We start from the raw sequence: 18,479 nt of genomic DNA, 5'->3' as shown, positions 1-18,479 counted from the left end.
CAACGATGCAAGGCACAACCGGTACCAGTTCAGTGCAGCTGCATGGTGCAGCCGAGAGCGATAAACACCGGATCCGAACAGTCAAACAAGAGGGGCCCAGGTCAGCCAGCCAGCCAGCCAACATAGGGTGCAACACATCCATCCGGGGACGATAATGAGCCGGGCCATGGTCCAACAAGAGCAAAGTAGGCCACCGCCAGCATGGCAGCTGGGGCACAATAAAGTCAGGGTGGAAGGAAGTGCAGAGGCCAGCGGTGGCATAAAGGACGGGTGAAAAAACACAGGGCGACAAACAGCATAGAGATTACCCACTCAGCCACGGGGGGGAAGCCGCTCCAGCCAGTCTGATGCGTCCCTAGGATCCGTAAAGAAACTAGTGGATTCTCCATCAATCACCCGGAGTTTAGCTGGAAACAACATATTGTACTTGATGCCCCGGGAACGGAGCGCAGCCTTAACCACATCAAAGGAGCGACGTTGCTTCTGGGTCTCCACGGTGTAGTCCGGAAAAACCATTAGCTTAGCATTGAGGTAGGACAGCGACCCCGCCGCCCGAGCCGCCCGCAGGGTTTCATCCCGGTCTCGGAAGTTTAGAAGGCGCAGGATCATGGTGCGGGGCGGAGAGCCTTCCGGGCCCGGGCGAGGAGGGACCCGATGAGCCCGCTCTACGGTGTAGTGCTGGGAGTAGCGGGCCGCAGGCAGCACCGACCGTAGCAGCTCCTCCACGAATAGCGTCGGGTCCCTACCTTCCGCCCCCTCCGGGAGTCCCACTATCCAGAGGTTGTTGCGCCGGTTACGATTCTCGGCGTCCTCGGCACGGAATTCCAACGCCCTCACCTTGGAATGCAAGACTCGCAGGGAGGCCGTGTGTTCAGTCAGCGTGTCCTCCACCGGCCAACGCGCTGCTCCACCTCCGTGAGTCGGGACCGGATCTTGTCGAAGTCCTGCCGCATCAGACAGACATCCATCTGTACCGCCTCGATCTTCGTGGTAAGTGCCGTCTGACAGGCCACTATGGCCGCCATGACCTCCGGGATGCCAGGCAGCGGGACGTCGGCAGCAGGCTGTTGCTCCGTCTGAGAGGCCATATTGCTTGAGGGGCGAGGCGGCTGCGGCCTAGGCTGCGCGGGAACGGATGCCCCAGGGGATTGCACCGTCTGCGGGAAATGGAGCTTCTTCGCCCGCTGCGGTCGGGCAGAAGACCGGCTGGGCATGCAGAGGACCGAAATCGGCAAAGGTGAGTCAAAAAGGTGGTCACGGATATCATACAGGATAAATCGCTCTCGGAGCTCTCAGCAGGCACGTCTGCTCAGGTCGCCATCTTGGACACCTTCCAAACTTCTTCTATCAGGATGATGGAGGCCACTGTGCTCATTGGGTCCTACAATGCTACATAACTTTGTCTTTACCCTTCCCCAGATCTGTGCTTTGATAAATCCTGTCTTGGAGTTCTACAGACAATTCCTTGGACTTCATGGCTTGGTTTGTGCTCTGACATGCACTGTTAACTGTGGGACCTTTTTCAGACAGGTGTGTGCCTTTCCAAATCATGTCCACTCAACTTATGTTAAAACAGTTGGACGCCAATCAAGTTGTAGAAACATTTCAAGGATGATCAGTGGAAACAAGATGCACCTGAGCTCAATTTTGAGTGTCATGGCAAAGGCTGTAAATACTTATGTACATGTGATTTTTCCCAAATTGACTTTCAGGACAGTACCTGGAGAGAGTGCAACTCCACCCAATTTTCCCAGGAAACACTGCAGCCTTTAAAATCCCTCCTCTTCCAGAGTGTTCCAGATCCTCTTGGTTTTAGCGTGAACTGTTAGATAGGACAATTAATTTGGTTTGATGCAGCCTGGCTGGTAAGTGAACTGGAAATTTTTGTCTGTCATTGTCTTGACACACCACAAAGTTGGGACACAAATCTGTGTATGTATATATATTTAAACCCCAGGAAAAAAGACAGTAGTGTATGCAATTTCCACTGAAAGTGATACTAAACACACACTGTTTAATTTACATCGTCCCTTCTATTTCTGTATATGAATTATTGCACTGTAATTATTTTAATGAAAAAATCAAAGTACCTTTTTCTTAATCGATGTACAGTTGTCGCATGACCCAGATCTTTCCCAGCCTGTCTGCAGGGAAACATAAACAGTAGGAGCTTCTAGTCCTCTGCTGCTGGTCACATGTTAAAAAAAACAGCCTTTGGAATACAGAGTAAAAATAAATAATATCAATAAACTGTTTTAAATTGTCATAAAAATATGTATTTGAAATCAAATCTTTATTATTTTTTGGCAATAACATGGTGTGGGAGGATTTCTGCGGGTCACAGGCTGTGCCATGCCCCTCCAGCCTTTGTCTTAGAATAAGGGGGAGGTGAAGCCTCCATCAATCTACATCTAATATCCTGCCCAATTTTGTGTTTAGCTTGTTATTGGGTGTGGAGGAGGAGGGAGGGATGGGGATGTAATTTACCACTGTGCATATGCCCACATGTGTGACTCTAAAGTTACATGGGCTGCTCAGATGTGATGAGAGGAATGCTCAGCATAGAAACTCACTGAAAACTGAGCATGTGCAGAGTTGCCACAACAGCTGCAAAATCCCTAGCTGCATTGGGGACATGAACAGAAGGTGGAGAGCGGCAGCATCAACCAGGTTTATTGCAGAATACAGAAAATGAATCTCATAGTGACTGAATGAGTATGAACAGTATGTAATACAGCAATTATTGATAGCTTTTTAAAATGTGGGTTTAGTGACACTTTAATATAATTCAAAGCTTACCTGCAGTTTCCATGGATTTTTCTTAAATAACTGGTAAATTTAACAAAAACTTTTAACAGGTCAACAGTATTGGGCAACAAGCGGCTTTAAAATGCTCTGGGGATACCCTCGGCCTATCACCAATTTTGGGTTTCCAAGGACTGTGAAGAAAATAGATGCTGCTATGTTCTTAAAGGATGAGAGAAAGGCAATTTTCTTTGTGGAAGACAAATATTGGAGGTCAGTTGGTGAATGTACCACAAAATATGTTAATTGTATCTGTATCATATTTAATATTAGTGAATTTAAGGTAAAGCATAGTGTTTATTTTTCAGTAAGTACACATTTTGAGGTATTATTGTGATGTCTACCTTAAGATTATTTTAAATGAGATTTCCACATTTTATTTGTTTGCTGTTCTGTGTTTTAATGTTCAAATGTAGGGATGCGAATGTACCTGGGTTGGTTTCAGGTAGGTTTGCCAAACATTACTAAAGTTTAGGTGCCAAATCTGAACCCCCATGAAGTCAATAAGAGCTGAATGTTAAATAACAGTAGTGACCATTTCCTAGCATGATAGGCAAAGGATTGTCAAACAAATGGCAACTGGAGGGCTGGACACTGCCCTGGGGAACATAGTCCAATGCAAACCTTTTCTAAAAAAATGTTTGGCAGGGAGCAACGATTTTTATAATGCTTAAAGGATAACAAATAAAAATTCAAAAGTCCTTTAAAAAACACACCTGGAAGATGCTCTGAATCTGCCTGTAAAGGTGTGCATCTAAAAAAAAGAAAGAAAAAATGCCCTTTAAATTGCCAGTAAACAAAAGGCCAAGGATTCCCTTTATTAATTATACCAGACCCATATCCTAGATAAGGGTTTGGTATAGATGTTTATGGGGGACTGTAAGCAAAAGAAAAGACACATGGTTCAACCTAATACCATATATATAAAATACATACCAGATCTTTATCCTTGATGATGTCATAAAAAAAAGCGTGGTCCCCCTCAATAATTATCTTACACCTTAACATCTTAAGTTCTGGTATAGTTTTTGAGGGGATCCTCTTGCAAAAAAACAGGAAAATAAATGTGGGATCCCCTTAAAATCTATACCAGACCCTTATCCGACCATGTAGACTGTTGACTAGTAAAGGGAGGTGGGACAAGTGTGGTCCCCTCCTGAACCATACCAGGCCACATGTTCTCTCAACATAAGGGCGTTACCTTGCCAGAGTAAATCTATCATCAGTCTTGCTGTCCAGTAATACAGTCACGTCAATCACGAAAAACTATGCCTGTTGACCCACCCAAAAAAGATCCTGTCAACCGCTGACACTCACTCGCCACCAAATGCCACCTCTGTGTCCCTGCCGCTAAATGTTAACAAAGGGATGGGAACCCAGGTGACATCAATGGCTATATATGGACATAGCTATTGTGGTATTTTGAAGGGGGGGGGGGCTGGTATATTAGCAGGGACCCCAGAAGAGGGGTATCGGGGCTACTCTGTAAAAACTTTTAAACAGAGCAGGTAAGTATGACATGTTGAAAAATATTACCTTTACATTTGCTCACAGGTAGTAAAAAAGATGCATTTCTGGAAAGACCAACATGTATTTTCTGTATTTGCTGAAAATGTTATTAGCCAAAAAAAAAGAAAACTAATGCAGCCACCACATGTAAGGACTTATAAGCCAATAAATATCAATTGTTTCAACTTGGGGTAAGTTATTTTTAAAATTTATGAAAGGTAATAAATAAAAAAGTGTCCACAATTTTGTTTTTATATTAATGTCTCTGCTCATTAACTTTATTTTTTTTTTTCCATAAACAATTTTATTAACAAAATATAAAACAGACAATGTTCACAGTAAAGTATACTGAGAGCCAATGATCCCACAGTAAAGCAGAGTATACATAGGTATGAAAACTTATGAAGTCATGTTTACAGACACAGTAAGGCACAATATAATTCGCAGTGTGAAAGCCCCTTACAGGGTAGAAAGTAAATCACGGGGCAGGGGAGAGGGTGAGGAGATAAGTGGAGACATCAATTTGGAGCAAAGACGGCTAGGGGTATAACGTACGAGTCTCCAAAAGGGGGAGAGGTTTGCGATAATATTAATCCATCAGGAAGGGAGAAAGTGGAGTGTTTCCTGGGGCGAGCATCAATCATGTGTCTGAAACAGGGATGTTAACATCCTAAATACAATCAGTGGGATTATAAGTAGCAAGCTTAATAAAAAAGAAAAAAAAAAAAGGGACAATAAAGGATAGAGAAAGTAGAAGAGCAAGGAGAGAGAAGGAAGAAGGGATATGGGAGAGAAAGAGAGAAGAGAGGAAAAAAAAAAAAAAAAAGAGGGGGGGGGGAGGAAGGGGTGAGGGGGGGAAGGGGGGGGATTCAGAAAGGACTGAGCTCGGTGATGTGATGAGGCTGCGCGTGGACTCGCCTTCCTTCTTCCCTATGGCGGGCCCAGTCCAAGTGGGGTGGTACAGTCACAGAGGACAAGTCATGAAGAGCGAGTGATAGAGTTGTATTCATCTGTCTCCTTATAGCGGAGCCAGTCCAACCATTCTGCGGAAAATTTAGAGATGTTTTCCTGTGAGATGGCTATTAATTCTTCAATTTCCTCAGTTTTGTTTAGCCTGCGGAACCATTCAGTGGGCGAGGGAATAGAGGAAGAGCGCCAATGACAAGGGACGCAGAGTTTGGCGGCGGTCATCATATGACGAGCCAGGATGGTTTGAAACGAGGGCGCATTCCTGGGGGAGTAATTCAGCAGAAATCTTTCTGGGGTGTAGGGGATTTCACTAGACGTGACCTTCTTCACCGTTTCGTGAACGAATTTCCAAAAGGGTTGTAACACCGGACACGTCCACCATATGTGGAGCATGGTACCAAAAGATGCATTGCATCTCCAGCAGGAATCGTCAACAGCCGGCGCAAATTTGTGGATTTTCGCTGGGGTTCTGTACCAGCGAGTCAGAATCTTGTATCCATTCTCCTGGGCAGTAACATTAAGCGAGGAGCGGTGGGGTGAGCGGCAAATGGACTCCCAGTCCCCTTCAGTGAGGGACAAATGTAGGTCTGTAGACCAGGCATGAGCGAACGTTGCGGAAGATGCTGAAGGAGCATCGAGCAAGTGCCCGTATAGCTCTGAGATTATATGGCGTTGAGGGCGTGTACGCTCGCATATGGATTCCAGTGGGGTCCGGGGTCTTGTCCAGTTGGTGGGAGTATGTCTGGAGGAAAGAAAATGACGAATTTGGAAGAACGTCCACAATGGGAGGCCCGGAGGGCGAAGAGAAGAATTAAGCTTTTCCCAGGTGATGGGTGCACCATTCTTGTAGAAGTGTTTGGCCAGAACTTCTTGGTGCGGCCAGCAGGAGTGAAGAAAACCACTGGACATCCCCGGCGGGAAAGCTGGGTTGAGCCGAAGGGACGTTAGGGGACCACAGTGAGGGTCGATTTTCATTTTCTTGCGCCAGGTATCATGCATCAGTAGTGGAGGTCCAATGAAGGGGTGCGATCTAAGAGATTGTGGGACATCGGATATAGGTAACCACGGAAGGAGATGTAGCGGGGTAGTCGACCAGGTATTTTCCAACCCGACGACCGCTTTTTGGTCTGTATGTAGATTCCAGTCCACTATTCTGCTGAAAAGACACGCTTTGTAATAACTCAGTACATCCGGCAAGTTCAACCCACCTCTGTGCTTGGGAGCCGTAAGGCGCGAGAACTTAATCCTGGGAGGTTTACCTTGCCAAATAAATGTCCGCCACAGAGCGCGGAGAGAAGAGAAAAAGGCGGGGGGTATATGTATGGGGATTGTTTGGAAAAGGTAGAGTAGTTTGGGGAGAATGGACATTTTTAAAATAGCGGCCCTCCCAAACCACGAGATCTGGAGATTCCTCCAGGATTTCAAATCCGCCCCAATAGCAGACAGTAGAGGTTGGTAGTTAGCGGCAAAGAGACTCACAAGGTCTCGCGGGATATGAATACCTAGGTATGGAAGTGGTGAGGTTGTCCATACGAAAGGAAAATTGGATTGACACCGTTCCACCTCTGAATGCGGAAGGGAGACGTTAAGAGCCATCGACTTTGAATGATTAACTTTAAGATTGGATAGGGAACCATAATACTCCAGGTCTTTCATCAAATTCGGGATGGTTATATGTGGTTGTGACAGGAAAAGGAGCATGTCGTCCGCGAAGGCCGCTGCCTTATGGGTAGAACCACCCACTTGGACGCCGTGAACATTAGGGTTCTGACGGAGCATATTCAGGAAGGGTTCGAGGGATAAAACAAAAAGGATAGGGGACAGGGGACATCCCTGCCTCGTGCCATTCGTTAAGCGAAAGGCGTCCGACAAGTGGCCGTTGACCCGAACCCTGGCAATTTGGTCCGTGTAAAGTGCCTGGATGCTGGAAAGCATCCGAGATCTGAATCCGATGGATTCCAGGGTCTGCAACAGGTAATCCCAGGCCACTCTGTCGAACGCCTTCTCGGCATCCAGAGAAAGGAAAAAACCGGGGATTTTCTTTGCGGTCAGCCAATGATGTATGTTAAGGGCTTTTGTAGTGTTATCTCTCGCCTCCCTGCCAGGGACAAAGCCCACCTGATCCAGGGAGACGAGAGATGGTAGGAAAGGGAGAATCCTATTGGCCAAAATCTTGGCGTATAACTTGGCATCAACGTTTAAAAGAGAGATCGGTCGATAGCTCGTCACTAAAGAAGCGTCCTTTCCTGATTTCGGGATCACCGAGATATGCGCCTCCAGCAGAGAAAGAGGGTGGGAAGGGGATGTGGCAAGACTCCCAAAGGCACGAAGAAAATGTGGTGTAAGAGTGTCGGCAAAAGAGCGGTAATACTGGAGCGAAAGCCCGTCTGGGCCCGGGCTTTTCCCCGGCTTCGTTTCCTTTAGAGCGCGATGTAACTCTTCTCCAGATATGGGGGCCTCCAGGGAGTCAGCGTCCGCTTCGGAAAGAGGGGTCATGCCATGCGACTGGAAGAAGGTATCCAGTTGGGCTTTCCTGGTTTCTGGAGAGGGTTGAACAGCAAGGGAATCAGAAAGGTTGTACAGTTTCCTGTAATAGGACTCAAACTGTTTGGCTATAGCTGGGTTAGAGTGGTGAGAGGTGCCAGAGGCATCCCTGATAAGATGTACTGAGGACGAGGCTCATTAACTTTATTAACTCGTTAACTATTTATATGTTATATGGTTTTCAATATTTAATAACGATAATGTGTTATTAATTTGTCCAGCTTTGATCATCACAAGAACAAAATGGACTCCAAATCACCAAAGAAGATAAAAGACGGTTTTCCAGGAATAGGGAAACATGTAGGGGCTGCTTTCCAGAATATAGGTAAGCTTTTAAATATGGTGGGATCCATGTGTGACAAGTAATATCATTCTATTATATCCATCCAATATTACATATTTTAATTTTGATTAAAGCAGTATTAAACCCAAAAGCATGCAATTATATTGAAGCTAACCAATTTGTATGGCTACATTACTTTTCTTTTTTAGGCTTTCTTTCTTCCATTATCATCTGGTGATCCAGCCAGTAAGTCTGTTGTTTCTCAAAAGAACAAGCAGATTTGTTAGTTACAGTGATGAGGCAAATCATTTAACACTGGCAGGGGTGCTTATAATGATCAGCTTTTATTTATTTATGTAAAAACTTTATTCCAAAAGGAACAAAAGCGTTTGATATAACTCCTTACACAGGGGTTGATTTACTAAAACTGGAGAGTGCAAAATCTGGTGCTGCTCTGCATGGGTGCCAAACAGCTTCTAACTTCAGCTGGTTCTGTTAGTTTTGCTCAGCGGGGGATTAATCTGCCGATCCCCGCAGAGCAGGTGGATGACAGATCCGTGTCCGCTCTCTGTGCCGAGACGGACCTGTCAGATCCCCGCTCTCCTCTATGGGAGATCGGATGAAAACGGACCACCTGGTTTCCATCCGTCTGGATTTCACAGACAGGATCAGATCAGATAGCAGCGGGTGTCAGCGGACATGTGACCGCTGACATCTGCTGCCCCATAGGGGTACATGGAGCATCCGATCAGGTCCGCCTGAAAAACTGACAGGCGGACCTGATCGGAAAGCCCGTGTGAAAGGACCCTAGAGCTTTTAAATAAATCCTAGAAGCCGACTGGTTTTCATACACAGCTATACCAGATTGTGCACTCTCCAGTTTTAGTAAATCAACCTCACAGTGTTAGCTGGAGTCACAGCTTCAATTTGTTAGTTCATTAACATCTGCTAATGTACTGTGGGGGCACTCTAATACAGGAAGAAGGGACATTTACTAAACTGGAGCACACAGAATCTGGTGCAGCTGTGCATAGTAAACAATCGGCTTCTAACTTCAGCGTATTCAATTAGGCCCCTTTCATACGGCTCCATTCCGTCGACGGAGCTGTGCTGCTCAGCGGGGGATCGATCCGCCGATCCCCCGCTGAGCAGGCGGATGACAGCTCCGTCTCCACTCTGTGTGCAGAGATGGAGCTGTCAGATCCCAGCTGTCCTCTATGGGGGAAACAGGCGGTCCGTTCTCATCCGATCCGATCCACCAGACAGATGGAAAATAGGGTTTCCATCCGTCCGGATTTGACAGACAGGATCAAATCGGATGTCAACGGACATGTCTCTGCTGACATCCGATGCCCCATAGAGATGCATGGGGCATCCGTTCAGATCCGCCTGAAAAACTGACAGGCGGATCTGAACGGACAGTATTTGTGAAAGGGGCCTTAAGCTTTGACAAACCTATAAGCTGATTGGTTACTATGCACAGCTACACCAGATTCTGTGTGAACCAATTTTAGTAAATTACCCAACACCCCCCCTCCCCCTGCTGAAGTGTGTTACTGGCCAGACCACCAGGGAAAAGCATTAGAGAAAAAGCCGAAAAAAAAAAAAAATGCAGCCACTACATTTAATGCTTGGTAAACTGTAATATAAAACATTTGTGTTTTTTGGTTTTATAGAGCTTTAATTCATTACATTTAAATAAATGAATTATAACCAATTATTCTTCCAAAAAATGTTTGTGTCTTTTACCTGTTGGATGTTTCTCTCAAATTAAAATCTCCATTGAATATGTCAATAAAAGTTAATAAATGCACAGTGTTCCAATGGACCTAAAAAAATGCTGAAAAAAGTATTAGGTCACCTTTCGATCGACTAGGTTGCATTGAAAAGATTTTTATTTAAAACAGAAAGCAGAAGAAACAGTTCATTGTGCTGAGCGCAGCGTACGGCAAACTCAATGTCTTCCGGCAGCCACAGATGCTTAGGTACAATGGCAGAAAGGCAGGCTGCCTATGTAAACAAAGCAGATCTCCGGTCTGTCAGTACAGAAGACATGGATCCTGTGTCTCTGCAAAGCAGGGTCACCGATCCATGCCTTCTCCTAGTACAAGCACCTTCCCCCCAGCTGGGCACACAGTTAACTCTTTGATCGCCCCTGATGTTAACCCATTCCCAGGCAGTGTCATTAGTACAGTGACAGTGCATATCTTTTAGCACTGATCACTGTTCTAGTGTCACTGGTCCCCAAAAAGGGTAAAAAATGTCACTTAGTGCCTGATTTGTCTGCCGCAATATCGCAGTCCTGTAAGTCATTACTAGTAAACCAAAAAATAAATAAAATTATCCTATACTTTGTAGAAGCTATAACTTTTGCGCAAACCAATCAATATACGCTTATTGTTTTTTTTTTTTTACCAAAATTATGTAGCAGAATGCAAATTGGCATAAATTTATGAAGATATTAGATTTTTTAAATTTTTTTAATTGGGAATGTTTTATAGCAGAAAGTGAAAAATATATATATTTTTTTTTTTTTCTAAAATTGTCGGTCTTTGTTTATATCGCAAAAAAAACAAAAAAAAAAAAAACGAAGAGGTAAGCAAATACTACCATAAGAAAGCTCTATTTGTGGGGAAAAAAATGAAAAATGACATTTTTTTGGATATTGTGTCGCACGAACACGCATTTGTTAGTTAAAGTAACGCAGTACCGTATCACAAAAAATGGCCTGGTCATGAAGAGGGGGAAAATTTTTTCCAAAGGTCAAAAGGTTAAAGCAGGGGTAGGGAACCTTCCAGAGGTTGAGATCTATCTGGACAACATGGAGGAAATGTAAGCAGTGCGGCGCTCTTTTAAAAAAAACAAACAAACTATCAAGCCCCTAAAAAAACGACAGCACAAAGAACACATAGGGGTTGATTTACTAAAGGCAAATGGACTGTGTAATTTGCAAATTGCGGTTTTGTCCTCTGCAAGTGCAGTTGCTCCAGAGCTTAGTAAATGAGGTAAAGCTTGACTTTGCAAGGAATACCCAATCATGTGCAAGGACAAAAAAAAAACAGCATTTTGCTTACACATGATTAGATGATGGAAGTCCGCTGAGCTTCTGCTCATTTATTAAGCTCTAGAGCAACTGCTCTTGCAGAATGCAACTGCACTTTACAAAGTGCACAGTCTATTTGTCTTTAGCAAATCAACCCCAATGTGTCACAGCAGCAGTGTCCTCTGCTCTTCCACTTCCCTAAATGCAACAATAGCACATAAAGTATAGTAAATATGGTGAATGATGTATACTAAATATTGCACGATTGCAATGATGTCACAGGGAACAGTTCCTCAGAGTTTCCTGCCCACCTGACACAGCTGCCAGATCAGATCCTGTTGGGCATTGATTCTAAATCAGTTGGAATATTAAAGTGGTTGTAAACTTTGTTACACCACGTGTACCTACAGATAAGCCTATAATAAGGCTTACCTGTAGGTACTGTGAATATCTTCTAAATGTAGCACTCTACAGGTAGGTGCTAGGTAAACATATAGTTGGCCTTGTCTGCCTAACAGCAGGGCTGTGATTTGTTTATTTAGGGTGTCATGGTTTCCAGGTGTGCCTGCTGAAGGGGGAGTCTCCCCACTGGCTCCTGTGAGAGGTTTCTCATAGGGCAGTGGAGGAAACCCAATCAGGGGACACATCCAGGCTTGTAACTACCCCAGAAGGCAGATTATGCTGCAAAGGATTCTGGGAATGGGTATAAGTCTGGGGGTGGCTAATTACACAATGTCTTTGGCGGGAGCAGAGTCCCAGGAGGGAGAGAACTCACAGGTTGTGAGTACTGAGGATTGCCCCTGGTGGTCTGCCTGAAGTTAGAGCGGACCACTCCAGTGGAGGTTCGGGGATCCAGTGGCAGCTAGCTGAAAGGAGGGGGTACCTAGGTTGAGAACCCTGAAGTGACAGAGGGCGTACATAGTTAGTGGACCCTGAAGAGTCAGGTTTAAAGGGGGCACTTGCAATTGGGCCCAGACTAGTACAGTTGCAGCTTAACAGAATTCTACAACATACTATCTCAAACCAGGGAAGTATTCAGTGACTTTACAGTGCAGCAGTGTCAGCAGTTCTACAATTCACAGTCCTGGATCTTCTGGACTTCAAGTCGAGGATTCAGCACTTCTTTTGCTCTTAGAGTTAGTGAGAGTTAAAAAACAAGAAAATGTGCAGCGCTAATATCAATGAAATGTGATTAAACAAATAACACATATAAATGAAATATAAAATGTCCAATCATATAAACCAAATGGAAATCAATAAAAAGTCCACCAGGATATGAAAGTCCCAAGTGAATAGTGTGATGAAGAGAATCCAACATAAGAAACGTGATCACAATGTGCAGCAAATCCCAACACCGATAAAGGTTAATAGATTGCGCTCACCAGATACATAGGACCCAGACACCATATAGCATATGGGTCATACAAGCTGTTGGAATGTTAGGTGGATGTCCCAGCTGGATGTAAAGACCTCAATGGAGTCCATATGGATCAGCAACAAACATGGATAAACCAAATCCCAGCTCCAACACGGATATAGGTAAAAACCAAAGAGGGACAAACATAGTGTAATATTGCTAAAATCAATTTATTAAAAAGACATAGCCGATACACTTACAAAGCGTCCCAAGGTATTGTGCATATCAAGGGTATATAGCAGGGCTGACTGTAGTCCTCTAAACGCGTTTCAGCAGAAATGCCTTTATCAAAAGATTAGTGAGCGTTGACTGGCACCGGCCTGCGTCAAGGAAGCGCTAACGGGCATTTTTCAGGAACAAAGTCCCAAGTGTATAAAGTTGAAGCCTAAAGGAGTATCCCACTCATTCCCTTCTCCCATCGCCTTTAAATAAAAAAAAAAACAACAAACAAAGATGCCGAAGTTGTCAATGTCTCAGTGCTCACACCCAGGGTCACAGCTCACATGGGCTGGAGAGGTAACCAGTACCGATGGCAGACCCACATCAGGCCACACGCCTGGTAAACCTGCTACATAAACTTACGCAGTTTAGGAGATATTTAGAGTGCATGCAGCCGATGACGTCCGTGCCGGACCTTCAGAGCCGGTGCCCCAAACAGACAGCTCCCATAGGCGCCGGAGCCTGCGAACCCGGAAGAAACCATGGGAGCTTTCAGCCGTCTCAGCGTTGAGCGGGTGCTGCTGGAAGGGCTTCATTTCTAAGGTAAGTATTTCATTAAGGGGCTAGTCTGCAATGCATATTAGCTCATTATGCCTTTGTCTTACAGTTTTTTTTTTTTATTTTTGTCTGGGGATTTACAACCTCTTTAAAATAATATTTTCTTTCTATTCACAAAAATACTCCCAACCAATTAATTTTACTGGTTATTCAAAGAGTTTGTTGCAACCTAGAAGACAGGTAGTTTGCACATCATCTCCCTTATACCAACACCCCTTTCCTTAGGATAGGGATGAGTGCCCTTCCATGGGGCACTGGAACTTTTAGGGGAACTCCTCATAAAACACACTTTCCAAGCTAAAGGACATGCAGGATAGGTTCAACTGTTAAAAACAAAGGACATGCAGGCTGCTGCTATCAGTGTGGTAGTTGGCCCACATCCCCTTGTTCTAAACAGTTAGCCTCAGTGGGGTAGGGGTATACACATTTTAATCTTAATAACAAAAAGTCATAAGTGTAATGCCTCGTACACACGATCAGATAATTGGACGACTTATCGTTTGCATTTTGTTGAATGATACTAGTATCGAAACAACAACAATGCGTACTAAACATATGATTTTTTTTGTACAATTCTGGAAAAGCTTCCTGGTTGCATAGCTACGTATCGGATTGTGCAAAACAAAAGCAATGGCAGCCAGGCTTTTTCAGGGTTATTTTCCTGTTTCTGATCATGCGTGGTCTTTGTCTATCGATTTTTAGCAGATGCATACTGTGCTGATTAAATGATTGTCGTTCAATAGACTATCGTACAACAAAAGTTTTCGTGTTCGTCCCTTTCGGATTTTGTTGGATGAAATGTCGTGATCGGCTGTGGAAAGCTGTGTACTAACGATCAGAGTATCGTGCGATCAATTCGAAAGCAATTTTTTTCTTACAATTATCTGATCGTGTGTACGAGGGAAAACTCATTATGTGCAGAACCTGTGTAAAAGTGCTATTAATACTATTGTACTTCAAAACATTTCCTAGGTGACCAATGCAAATAGACATTTGCGGCTTTTTAAGTGGCAATGCCACTGACAAATACAGCCTGGCAAGTTTCCTTTTGCCAGCCTTTTACAGTGGGTACGGAAAGTATTCAGACCCCCTTAAATTTTTCACTCTTTGTTATATTGCAGCCATTTGCTAAAATCATTTAAGTTCATTCTTCTTCCTCATGAATGTACACACAGCTCCCCATATTGACGGAAAAACACAGAATTGTTGACATTGTTGCAGATTTATTAAAAAAGAAAAACTGAAATATCACATGGTCCTAAGTATTCAGACCCTTTGCTGTGACACTCATATATTTAACTCAGGTGCTTTCCATTTCTTCTGATCATCCTTGAGATGGTTCTACACCTTCATTTGAGTCCAGCTGTGTTTGATTATACTCATTGGACTTGATTAGGAAAGCCACACACCTGTCTATATAAGACCTTCCAGATCACAATGCATGTCAGAGCAAATGAGAATCATGAGTTCAAAGAAACTGCCTGAAGAGCTCAGAGACAGAATTGTGGCAAGGCACAGATCTGGCCAAGGTTACAAAAAGATTTCTTCTGCACTTAAGGTTCCTAAGAGCACAGTGGCCTCCATAATCCTCAAATGGAAGACGTTTGGGATGACCAGAACCCTTCCTAGAGCTGGCCGTCCGGCCAAACTGAGCTATCGGGGGAGAAGAGCCTTGGTGAGAGAGGTAAAGAAGAACCCAAAGATCACTGTGGCTGAGCTCCAGAGATGCAGTCAGGAGATGGGAGAAAGTTGTAGAAAGTCAACCATCACTGCAGCCCTCCACCAGTCGGGGCTTTATGGCAGAGTGGCCCGACGGAAGCCTCTCCTCAGTGTAAGACACATGAAAGCCCGCATGGAGTTTGCTAAAAAACACCTGAAGGACTCCAAGATGGTGAGAAATAAGATTCTCTGGTCTGATGAGACCAAAATAGAACTTTTTGGCCTTAATTCTAAGCGGTATGTGTGGAGAAAACCAGGCACTGCTCATCACCTGTCCAATACAGTCCCAACAGTGAAGCATGGTGGTGGCAGCATCATGCTGTGGGGGTGTTTTTCAGCTGCAGGGACAGGACGACTGGTTGCAATCGAGGGAAAGATGAATGCGGCCAAGTACAGGGATATCCTGGACAAAAACCTTCTCCAGAGTGCTCTGGACCTCAGACTGGGCCGAAGGTTTACCTTCCAACAAGACAATGACCCTAAGCACACAGCTAAAATAATGAAGGAGTGGCTTCACAACAACTCCGTGAGTGTTCTTGAATGGCCCAGCCAGAGCCCTGACTTAAACCCAATTGAGCATCTCTGGAGAGACCTAAAAATGGCTGTCCACCAATGTTTACCATCCAACCTGACAGAACTGGAGAGGATCTGCAAGGAAGAATGGCAGAGGATCCCCAAATCCAGGTGTGAAAGACTTGTTGCATCTTTCCCAAAAAGACTCCTGGCTGTATTAGATCAAAAGGGGGCTTCTACTAAATACTGAGCAAAGGGTCTGAATACTTAGGACCATGTGATACTTCAGTTTTTCTTTTTTAATAAATCTGCAACAATGTCAACAATTCTGTGTTTTTCCGTCAATATGGGGAGCTGTGTGTACATTCATGAGGAAGAAGAATGAACTTAAATGATTTTAGCAAATGGCTGCACTATAACAAAGAGTGAAAAATTTAAGGGGTTCTGAATACTTTCCGTACCCACTGTATACATATGCTCCATGTTTGGTATGTTGGCACCTAGTGCATTTTGTTTTAAAAAGAATTGTAAAAATGTCTGAAAAGATTCAGCAAACCTATTTGTTCTAACTCAATGTTTATCTTTTAGATTACCTATATTTCTCCAATGGCGCAAACCAGGTTGAGTACAGCCGAAGGAGAAGACTTGTTCTTCGTTCCATTGCCAACTATCGATGGCTGAACTGTGACTGAACATAAATTCTTTACCAGTTATGTTACATGCAATGTAACTAATGGCAGGCTGAGACAGCAGAGTGCACCAACCTTTATAATTCTGACTTTTCTCTGCAGTCTTATCTTTTCAGTCCTCAGGTTCATTGTAGGTGCACTGTCTGTCCTACTGGTACTTCTACTATCACAAATGAAAAAGCAAATTATTGCATGTAAAACATCCTTGTATGAAAACATTAAAATACATATTTCTCTGTAACATATTATATTGTATGTTAAAATAAGACTGACTATCCTTTTTGGGAAAAAAATGTATTCAGGCAGGGCTGTTTTCAAGGGTCAGTCCACCAAAAAGTAATATCCTACTGTAGCCTGGTGGGCAGTGATCTTCCTGCAATAATTCCCTACTCTGTTCCTTTGCACATTTTGTTCTATAATTTGCATAGTTCAACACTTTTTGTTTTATTCTTTATAATATAAAATAAATTATGAATTTAACGGAGAGTGGAAACCATTCATAACAGTAGCAGCAGACATTTTTCCTATTTTTGCATACGCTCATAATCTGTTTTTGTATTTACGATTGAGCCACAATATACAGGAGAATGCACATCCATTCATGTCATTGACAGGCTGTATGCTGCACCTGGGCTACCTGGATAATGATTGTGATCATCTGAAAAGCCTCTGATAACAGTGCTGACATATACACTGATTATCTAGTTGTTGCTACAGATTTACATATATTTATATGCCTCTGGAATTTAATTCTAAAACAATTCAGCATCACATACCATATTTATCGGCGTATAATATGCACCGGCGTATAACATGCACCTCAATTTTAAGAGGGAAGTTTCAGGAAAAAAATCTTACATTTGAAATAAAGAACTTTTTTTAAAATCAAATGCAGCCTCCCCAGTGCCCGTAAATGCAGCCTCACCAGTGTCCATGAATGCAGCCTTACCAGTGCCTATGAATGCAGCCTTACCAGTGCCTATGAATGCAGCTTCACCAGTGCAGTGCCCATAAATGCAGCCTCACCAGTGCAGTGCCCATAAATGCAACCTCACTAGTGCAGTGCCCATGAAGGCATCCTTACCAGTGCAGTGCCCATAAATGCATCCTTACCAGTGCAGTGCCCATGAATTCAGCCTCATCAGTGCAGTGCCCAAAAATGAAGCCTCACCAGTGCAGTGCCCATGAATGCAGCTTGACCAGTGCAGTGCCCAAAAATGCATCCTCACCAGTGCAGTGCCCATGAATGCAGCCTCATCAATGCAGTGCCCATGAATGTAGCCTCACCAGTGCAGTGTCCATCAATGCAGCCTTGCCAATGCCGTACTCATGAATGTAGCCTCGCCAGTGCAGTGCCCATAAATGCAGCCTCGCCAGTACCCATTACACAGGGGAGATTACACAGAGCGTGGATCTCCCGCTTACCCGGCGGTCTCTGTCACATGAAGTCCTGCCTCCTAGACCGGCACCTGTGATAGACATCACACATCCGGGGATTGGGCCACTGGGCTGTCTATCATAGGAGGCGAGACTTCATATGACAGTGACCGCCGGGTAAACGGGAGCAATCCAACTGCGCTCGCCCTCCCTTCCCCTCGGCCCGGCCCGGCCTGCCCCCCCCAGCCCATTCCCCCTGTGCACCCGCCCAGGATCAGCCCTGCCTGGTGCCCTCCCCCAATTGGATTTTTCTTCATTTTTTTATATCGGCATATAACACGCACGCATGTTTTGCACTTTATTTTCAGGAGGAAAATGTGCATGTTATACATCAATAAATACGGTAATTAAAAGTAGGGATATGTCAAAATATTATTCAGATTCATAAATCTGTGTCAAATCTTAAATAATAAGTCATTTTGAGCAGGACCAAGTTGATTATTTTCACAATTTTATGCATGTGGAATGATATATAAAGTGTAACTAAAGGCAAACCCTTTTTTAATTTTGGATATAGGGGAGAGGGATTAGAGTGCTTGTCAGTTTTTATCATAGGCGTGCGCAGCCTATTGCATTAGGGTGTGCACCCCAAAGCTCAAACACACATGCGTGTGTATATATATATATATATATATATATATATATATATATATACATATATACACATATACACACACTATATATATATATATATATATATATATATATATATACACACACATACACACTTGTCAAAAGTATTGGGACACTAAAAGGTTTTTGCACTTAAGTTAA

The 18,479-nt window shown here is 43.9% G+C and overlaps 1 protein-coding gene across 1 annotated transcript in view; it reads left to right on the top strand.

The window, feature by feature from the left end:
* Positions 1-16,329, top strand: part of LOC309545254 (stromelysin-1-like) — a 76,057-nt gene extending 59,728 nt beyond the window's left edge. The window contains exons 8-10 of the mRNA XM_082244391.1: positions 2,859-3,018; positions 8,049-8,152; positions 16,168-16,329. Coding sequence (XP_082100517.1) covers positions 2,859-3,018; positions 8,049-8,152; positions 16,168-16,271 — 368 coding nt within the window. The 3' untranslated portion in view covers positions 16,272-16,329. The remainder of the gene's footprint in view (positions 1-2,858; positions 3,019-8,048; positions 8,153-16,167) is intronic.
* Positions 16,330-18,479: the final 2,150 nt, after the last annotated feature.

This window comes from Pelophylax lessonae, assembly GCF_965119305.1.
Source record: "Pelophylax lessonae genome assembly, chromosome: 2".
Classification (NCBI taxonomy): domain Eukaryota; kingdom Metazoa; phylum Chordata; class Amphibia; order Anura; family Ranidae; genus Pelophylax; species Pelophylax lessonae.
This window is presented reverse-complemented; position numbering and strand designations above follow the sequence as displayed.